General features: G+C 31.2%; 5 protein-coding genes and 1 non-coding gene across 6 annotated transcripts, besides 1 other annotated feature; 4 read left to right on the top strand and 2 right to left on the bottom strand.

Annotated features, from left to right (window-relative positions):
- Positions 1-98: 98 nt before the first annotated feature.
- Positions 99-135: a mobile genetic element.
- A 78-nt stretch (positions 136-213) lies between these two features.
- TVAGG3_1016540 (uncharacterized protein) lies at positions 214-1,363 on the top strand (the record flags this gene model as incomplete). The annotated part of the gene is made up of 1 exon (XM_001298458.2): positions 218-1,318. The coding sequence occupies one exon, from the start codon at positions 218-220 to the stop codon at positions 1,316-1,318; it is 1,101 nt and encodes a 366-aa protein (XP_001298459.2).
- A 430-nt stretch (positions 1,364-1,793) lies between these two features.
- TVAGG3_1016530 (armadillo (ARM) repeat-containing protein family) lies at positions 1,794-2,346 on the top strand (the record flags this gene model as incomplete). Its single annotated transcript, XM_051254690.1, has 1 exon — positions 1,794-2,346. A coding segment is annotated over one exon (553 nt), but the record flags the coding sequence as incomplete, so codon positions are not given.
- A 2,117-nt stretch (positions 2,347-4,463) lies between these two features.
- On the bottom strand, positions 4,464-5,433 carry TVAGG3_1016520 (mature ribosome assembly; the record flags this gene model as incomplete). Its single annotated transcript, XM_001298236.1, has 1 exon — positions 4,606-5,421. The coding sequence occupies one exon, from the start codon at positions 5,419-5,421 to the stop codon at positions 4,606-4,608; it is 816 nt and encodes a 271-aa protein (XP_001298237.1).
- Positions 5,434-5,676: 243 nt separating this feature from the next.
- On the top strand, positions 5,677-6,399 carry TVAGG3_1016510 (uncharacterized protein; the record flags this gene model as incomplete). The annotated part of the gene is made up of 1 exon (XM_001298235.1): positions 5,677-6,399. One exon carries the CDS (start codon positions 5,677-5,679, stop codon positions 6,397-6,399), a length of 723 nt encoding a protein of 240 aa, XP_001298236.1.
- Positions 6,400-6,581: 182 nt separating this feature from the next.
- TVAGG3_1016500 lies at positions 6,582-6,655 on the top strand. Its single transcript has one exon. It is a non-coding gene; the product is annotated as a tRNA-Lys (tRNA).
- Positions 6,656-8,705: 2,050 nt separating this feature from the next.
- Positions 8,706-9,011, bottom strand: TVAGG3_1016490 (uncharacterized protein; the record flags this gene model as incomplete). The annotated part of the gene is made up of 1 exon (XM_051254689.1): positions 8,706-9,011. A coding segment is annotated over one exon (306 nt), but the record flags the coding sequence as incomplete, so codon positions are not given.
- Positions 9,012-9,037: the final 26 nt, after the last annotated feature.

Raw genomic sequence — 9,037 nt, 5'->3', positions numbered from 1 at the left:
TAACTTTTTCCTAATTATAATTAAATCTAGAATATTGTATTATGCTTAGTATTATTTCATTTTTCTCATTCAATTTAGAATTTACAAATGTCAAAAAATTGAGAGCTGTCACTTTTGATGAATTTCTGTTTATTACAATCTAAGCAAATGATTAATATGGAAAGAAACATATTTTTTGATGTAAGCAAAAGTGACAACTCTTGCACGTTATTTCGAAATGTCAGCGGAGCGCTTGAAATCGCTCGTTGAACAAGGAAATCTAATTAACTTAAACATTGTTTCTGACTCATTAGGTACATTATTACATGAAATAACAGCAATGCTCGTTGATCAACAAAGACAAATCAACCAAATCAACAAAGATATGGAAGAAAAATTAGATTCGAAAGATTTTAACAGCTTTTCAAATCAATGGAGAAATGACCGTGACGTTTTGTTTAGATCTTTCCCCAATTTCGAAGCAAATATTCAAAAAGTACTCAAAGACGTTGATCATAAGAACGAAGAAATTCGCGAACACATCGACCAATCCATTGACCAAGTTCTTATGTCTGTTGACACAAGAATTATTGAGAAAATGGGCGATGGAGAGTCAGATGTTGTTGTTCTTCAAAGCAGGATAGATCAGCTCGAGCAAAAGTTGAAGACTGCATCAGGGTCAATTACAAAACAAGACTTTGATACAGTGAAGAAAAGATTATTGAAAGTTGAAAGTGATCTTACTGTTGTAGCCCATCCAAAGTTTGATACATCAATTATCGACAAATTCAAAGACGAAATGAACAAAAAATTTGAAGAATTAAATAATACAGTCCAAACAAGGCTTATACCTGAAGAAGAGTTTGCAGCAGCAGGTCCAAACGGAGAAACATCGAGAACTACAGGTAGCAAAGCAAATGGAGACACAAAATCCAACTCTGATAATATTGAAGAATTAACAAAGAAACTGGAGACCGCACAGTCCAAAATCGATGAGCTTAGTAGGACAGCCATTACAAAGAACTCATGGACACAAGAAGTTGGCTTAGTTGAGCGAATGTTCGAAAAAATGAGGACAATTGTCACAACTTTGAAGGATGAAGTCAATTCTGCATCAGAAAAGTTTGGACAATGCGTTACTAAAACAGAAATGCAAGCTTTCGTTGAAAACATTATTATAGATTATTTGGAAAAGAACGACACTGTTTCGTCTCCACCTTTGAAGTGCACTAATTATGGAAGCGTTGGGTCACCTCAAAATAGGAAACGAACTGGAAGTCAGTCACAAGATGCGAATAATTCAACTCTTCCGGTTCTTTTAGTTCCCCGACGTTCTTAAATTATGTATTTTTGTTTTATCATTGTGTTTGAAATAAAAATGTTATATATTTTTTATTTATATTTTTAATTTTTACAAATTTCTTTGAGAAATAGCATTATTCCTACATAAAAACAAATTATGGAATGGGTGCATAATATATGAATCCTTTCTTATTATATTTAATGATCTTATTCTTTATAATTCTTTATTGTAGATGTAAATTTCAAAAAAAAAATGTGCATCGGAATGACATAGCTTAATAAAGAGTTTTGATTAGTGAAAGAGTATGAAACAAATGGTGTTTAAGTCCAAAGACTTTAAAAATAATTAAAATTTTTAAATCATCCTGCAAATTGTTTCACAAAGCATGAATATTTTAAATTCTGATCTCATACTGATAAAATAAATGATGAAAATAAGGAAAAATATATCATGATATACGGGCGTGCAGCACCAATATTTAGGAATAAATTTCTGGGGAAAAAAAACAATTATGGAATATTCCGAATTTATAGGGATAATACAGGAATCATGCAGTGGTGTGACTGAAAATGGAGAGGATGCTTCATCGAAAATTAAGTTTTATTTCACTAAATCTGTTGAAAATCAGTTTGAAGTTTTTAATTTATTTGTTCAAGCTATATCAGACCCAACACTAGATGAAATTATCAAAGTTGCTACATTATCACTTCTTTACCAAGCAATTCATTCTTTAAGTCCAAATGGTTTTTGGAGATCATCAAATTTTCAACCAATTAAAGAAGCTATTCAATCATCAGTCATAAACTCACTTTTTTCTGAAAGTGTTATTATCAGAAATGAATCATCAAAGGTCATTACAGCTATTTTTGGAGTACAAAACGGATCATGGCCATCATGCCTTGAATATTTAGGGAACAAAATAGAAAATTCTTCCGAAATTGACGAAATCTCCGCTGTTGTTTACGCTTTTAACGATCTAATTAATGATAATTTTATAAAAGTTGTTGAATCATCGAAAAATCTACAGCCTTTATTCCAAGTATTCGACAAAACACTTGCTGTGATAAGTTCTAAGGCTACAGAACCTCAAAGTTGCGAAATTTATTACGATTTTCTCGATCTTTTTACAAGCCACTTCCAAACTCTTTGTTTTCGGCTTGATTTGTGTTCTAGAATCGTTGAATCTTTACTTGGAGCATTTCCTTACATGGAATTTCAAATTTATAGGAAATCTCATAGAATTTTATTGAATATCGTTGTAAATCTTTACGAATGCAATGAGAATGTTACAGAGTTTATACAGTTGATATTTCAAAACGTTTGCCAAGGTTTTAATTGTACTTCTCCTGAATTAAAATCAGTTTCAATTGATTTCTTCATCCACATCCATAAAATGGAGATGGGAGCAACGTACAACCACAGATTGTTCTCATTCTTTGCAGAACAGATCTTTAATTCAGCTTCTGACCTCTATGGAGAAATTAATTTAAATTCAAACTTGATTCAAAACGATTTCTCAGCATTTGAGACTTATTTGATCAAACTAATGAACTGTTTGTTCATTGAGAACGGAAATCAGATTTTTGAGCAATTATCTGACGTAATTTTTCAAAACATCAGTTCTGATGACAATTTGGTCAAATATATTGGGATATGTATGCTAGAATCGTGTTTTGTTGAGGATGACAACAAATATACAGATTTAATTTTGAATTTTATTGCAGCAATTCAAGAACAGCTGTTCCAATGCTTCCAATGTCGTGATGCTCATGTAATCATCCGACTTTTGGAGGTTTTCTCCAAGTTTTTCTTGGCATATCCAAGAGAAATACGAAAAAATGACGAATTCTGCCAACTTTTATGGGAAAACTTTACCAATTTGGTCAGATCAAACCCTTTCGATTATATACAGGACATTTTATGCAAGACTTTGAGAGTTTTGATTCCAATTGAAGCAGAAAATCCCCAATACTTTAAGATTTTCATAGAAATAGCATACGAAATGATTAAAACACCGAGGATGGCCAACTCTGACCTTATTCATTCGCCTTTTATGTTAATTCAAGAAGTTATCTCATTTTCAACAAAAGAACACTTTCCAAATATACTTGAATACATACAGATGATTGTTCCTGATATCAACCAGTCCATTAAAAACGCAGTTTCTAGTGATGAAAACAAATATGAAATCGTAGTTCTTCAGGATAAGATGTCAATCGTTAGTGAAGCTCTTTCCAAGTATTACAATCTCATGGAGACCTTAAGAATAGATCCAAATATTACAAATCAGCTTGATCTTCTCTTTGTTGATTTTATTAACCCTTGGATTGAACTTATTAACCGAAATTCGTTCTACCAGGAAGAATTACTTGACTTATTATGCAATATTATAAGGACATTACCCCATATTTCCCAAGATTACGCAGAAAACATTTTTAATTCAATGAAAGAAGTCATAATAAACGAAGTCCAGCAGCACAAGGTAAAGCTGGATATGCATTGGCCCAGCTTTCCTCAAAAACTGGTAAAAATGACGAATATATTGATGCAGTTTCGTATATGATTGATCTTTTAGAGACAGGAAATGAAGTATTCACCAAACAATTCTTTGCTGATATGATGTATGGTATTGCAATCATTATTAAGAACCAACAACTTAATGATTTTAATAATCCCCACATTTCCAAGTATTTTGAAATCTTAAGATGGATCTGTTTTGAAAATCCAGACATTTCTAATAGAGAAGCACGTAACGAAGTTTCATATCTCTACAGATACGTTTTTCATTCTTATAATGAGTTGGTTGACGCATTTCAAGACGCAGATATATCAACACTATCCGACATATACGACGATATCTTCAATTTCATTAAGAAAACTTACAAATCAAAAATTCAAAATTTGACACTTTACTCGGCAGAGCTAAAACTGCTTGTAGATATGACTACTGAAGATAAGCGTGAGATAAGAAGAAAGAAATGCATCAATTTCGCTTCTGATTACATTAAACCGCTTTTTGTATTCATTAAACAACTCCCGAGAAACCAAAACAAGTACGTTAATTTGATTAGAATGGCCGAGAAGTTTGAGGAAGATAGAAAGAGATTTTAATTCAAATTTTATTTTTATATTAGATTTATTGTTTATATATATAGAGAATAAAGTACTATTTTATTAAATTCTTTTATTCGAGACACAAAAAAAATCAAATTTCGAAAAATTTGATTCAACAAATATAAAATTTTGATAATTAAACAAAATAAGAACATGTGTAAGTAGTGAATTCCTCTGTAAAATGGAATTCTGTTGATTTTTTTGTAAATTTATTTGGTATTTTCATCTTCTTCAGAGTCATCATCTTGTTGTGTAGTACTATTATCTTGTTGTCTGTTGTCAGCTGTTTCCATTGTTGGAGTTACGTATAATTCTAAAATATCTATTTTAATTTCAGTTCCAAACTCTTTTGCGAGTTCTCCAGCGACTTGTCTGAGAGAACCAGGCTCAACTTGCGCAATAACAGCTGTTTGGTTTGGATCAGATTTATCTACTTTTTCTACATAAGGAAGCATTGAAATCATCTTCTCAGCATGATCCGGAGTAATGTAAAATACCAATCTGATCTTAGCACGTGCAATTGGGTAATGAGCAGCCTTCAAATCGCGAATAACTTTAAGAGCTTGAGCTTTTGCTGGTTTAGCAGGTTTAACGGAAAATCCTATTTCCTTCATTGCCCTTTCAACAGTAGATGGCGTTAATGGACGTTGAGTATTGACATTAACACATTGAGAAGCAACAATTGAAGCAATATCTTTTGTAAGGTTTTCAATAACAAGTTTTCTTTCTTTTTCTGCAAGTGTAAGTTTGCCTTGATCAAGGATTATATGTAATGCCTTTTCCATGTCATCAACTTCAAGAGTTTCGAGAACTTCTGATTGTTTTGCAAGCATACCACGATCTACATTAGAGAAAATTGAGTGTGATTGAACGACTTCATCGATATCTTTTTCTAATCCATTTCTCCAACTTGTGACTTTATTTGGAGTAACAGCAATTTCGAATTGCTTGCCATTCTTTTTAAGTTTAACAATAGATACATTTGATAAGAGTTTTTGACCAACGGGAATGATAATATCAGCCATCCAATGAAAAGATGATTTTTGCCAAAATTTTCCGATTATTTTCAATTCAATTTCCTATCGATAATCAAAATTCAGGCACATTCATTGTGTCTTTCATTTCACTATTCATCTACAAATGCCTCATCGGACATATTTCAGCCCTATGAAGTTTGGCATGCATAATATCTCTTACAAACTCCCCAAAAAATATGAAAAATGATTGAGCCCGTAAAAACTGACAAAGTTGATTTTTTATCGATTTTTTTATTCAAAAAAATGATTCAAGCTGGAGTTATAGAGAAAGCTGTGATACTTGTTGTTGAAAATTCACTTGGTAACCCAAGAATAACTAAAGGAACATATGCACATCTTGATGCCCTTGCAAGACGCTCTTCATCAGGTTTTGTTTCTACATTTAAGAATTCTAAGGATGTCATTTACCAAATGTCTGGATTACTTGTTCGTCCAGTGAATGAAGTACTAGAAGACTTAGGCAAAATTAAATTAACTGTATTGAAAACACATACTGAATTCAACCAGTATGGAAAAATCGAAGATATTAAAGGATTAGATACAAACAAGATATACGAGCTTATTTGCGCCAAAATTCCAGAAAGTTCAATTATAATTGCAGAAATCTCATCAATTGAAGCTCTTAATGAACTTGTAGGCCTTCTTTTACCCAAAGTTGATGGTGATAATGTAGCAATATCAACACTTATTGGCTATAAAGATGGTGCTAAAGTTCCAACTTTTCCAATTCCACCTGTTGCAAGTCCTTCTTGGAAAGTTGTTGGTCCAAAGGTTGTTGAAGATCTCTCTGTAGAGCATCCTATGCTATATATTACAGCTTCAAAGTTCTTAACAAGAGTAGATAAAGTTCAGAACTTCGATGAAGATGATATAGAAGAAAATTATTGCATGGTGTGCGAACCAATATGTCAATATTTCCGTGAATTTACTTATTATACAGGATCATCATGGAAATATGGAGCCTAATTTCAATCAATTTTTTTTATAATCATGGTATAAATAATTAATAATACAATGTTGATACTATAGATTTTCTGCAACTAATTAAAAGATTATTAGAATTTGATGAAAAACAAAAGATTACTTTGTATATATCACAAAAAGATATAATTTTGTTTTATATTTGAAAATTTTTGGTAATTCGAACAGCCTGTGTAGCTCAACCGGATAGAGCATAAGACTCTTAATCTTGGGGTTGCGGGTTCGAGTCCCGCCACTGGCTTTTTTCTTTTTTTTCATCTTCTATGAACACTACCTATTTTTTTACTCGAGCTCTCTTTCAATGAGCATTCTAATGAGTTTTCTTTTCTGTATTGATTGATCGCGTCTTTTGAGAAAACTCGAAAAATTAAAGTTATCATTTGCTAATGTGAGCAAATATAACAGAAATAAATAGTTGAAAAGGAGTTCCATTTGATATGGGAAACAAGTACTTATTCGTAAGAAACAACAATGTATGGGCTTTGAGAAATACTGTTTTATTTGGATGAACGCTTGATGGTTTTAGAGCGAATAGTTAAAGTAACTGCAGTTTCTAGTATGAGTATGTTAAATGGGCTGTCGAGAATTTAAATACAATTTTATAACGGTTTCCATGATTTCGAGTAATTCATAATAGAATTGGTCTAAGCGTCAAGAAATGTACAATAGCGTTTCATGCCCAATTGCTTAAACCAAGTTTTTTGTAAATGAAAAAGCATGATGTGCTTCTCTTTCCCCTCACTAAAAATAAAAAAAATTTGACAATGATTTCACTTTAGTGAAAACAAAGGTTTGGACATTTGCTTCCAACCAAAATTTTTGCCTAAAACTCCAGCAACAGACTACACATATGCATATGTAAAATACTGAGTTTGGAAAACATCGGCTATCACAATCATCCAAAATTATCGACAGAAATCTCTTAAATGTCACCATATCGCAATCCAACACAAGTATCATATCAGTTTTATATCATAAAACTGATCGTTTATCAATACAAAGTCGAAAAATTAATTCAATTTACATTATTTGTATAAATTTGAAGCTTACTTTATCATGTACCTAGTATTAACCAGTTCAAGGATCTCATACGTCAACTACAATTTAAGCAATGCGCATTGAAGCTTCTAATATGTATAATAAATAGACTAAAAACCTTGTTTATACTCTTTTAATCGGTGTATTTTACTGATCTAGATCATGATTGTGAACAATATAATACTTTTGTTTTAATATTGCATATTATTGGGATTGATCTATGTGATCAAAAATATTAGTTTAAAATAATCATATAATTCATCATACCATAGGATGTGAAATCAAATTAGGATACTCATTCTGTTCTAAGTCACAGTTGAAAATTCCAAAAAAAATTCGAAAAAAGAAAAATGAAAACCAAATAATTAATTTTTCACATGAAAAAATAGATTTTGAATATTTTTTGGAAAACCAACTTGTTGTATTATTATCTAAACTTTGAAGTCCAATCCTTTTTAAGTACAAAAAACAAATATTATTTGATTCTAATATTAAATTTTCCCATTCTTCAACTTAAAGCCGATCAAATCTCATCCATTATGATGGGAATGATATATACTATACAAATTTCAGGTAAATTAATAATAATTTTATTTCAACAACAACAAATAAATAAAATAAACGTATCTAAGTGTATTCGTAAATGTTTCGTAATGGTTATTGATTATGATATCAAATAATAAGAATGTTATAGGATTTCGAATTTCAATATAGAAATGAACCTCATGACATCCAAGTAATTGTTTGGCAGACAAATATTATTTGGTAAGCAAAGTCAAATAACTTTTGCAAAAGTGCATAAAAGCATTTAAATTAAGCAATAAAATCGCTAAACAAAAATTGTATTAGCCGATTTATTGCATATTTCAACTATGCATTTTTTATTTGAATGCTATTTATGTATCTGATTGTCTAACAAAAATTTAAGCTGGATACTATCGAATCGAAATTTGATTTTTAATGTATACTTCTGTAAACGTAATTCATGACTTTAATCATTTTCGAAGCTAACCTATTACTGTGAATAGTTTATAACGATATTGACTGAAATTGTAAAAAATAATCAATCCAACGAGGAGTCATTTGAGTAAACATCCTATTAGAAAGTATAGTTTGCTATATTCTGTTGTATTGATCCAATGAAAGCTTGCTTGATAAAATACATAGGGAGATTAGAAGCTCTAAAATGCCCTTGATTTATTTATTGTGAAATCAGTTTATAATATAAAAATAAAACATTTAATTTATTCAAATCAGAATAGACTAGCCTTCAAACCTAATTCTGGCTTAGCCGGAGCTGCTTCTTCCTTCTTCTCTTCTTCTCCTCTCTGAATTGCTTCGTTTACCTGTCCGAAAAGTGAAAATTCGTTGTTCTTCTTCATTTCCTGTTCAACTTTTTCTTCTTTTGCCTTTTCTTCTGCAGCCTTTCTTTCCTGTTCTTCTTTCTCTTGTTGCTGCTTCTTCTCTTCTTCGGCCTTTTCTTCCTTAGCGCGATCAAGAGATTCCTGAACTTCACCTTTCAAAGAAAGTCCCAATCCTTTCTTCTTTTCTGCTTCAGCCTTTTCCTTTTCTTCCTGTTCCTTCT

Source organism: Trichomonas vaginalis, chromosome I (assembly GCF_026262505.1).
Source record: "Trichomonas vaginalis G3 chromosome I, whole genome shotgun sequence".
NCBI lineage: Eukaryota > Parabasalia > Trichomonadida > Trichomonadidae > Trichomonas > Trichomonas vaginalis.
This window is presented reverse-complemented; position numbering and strand designations above follow the sequence as displayed.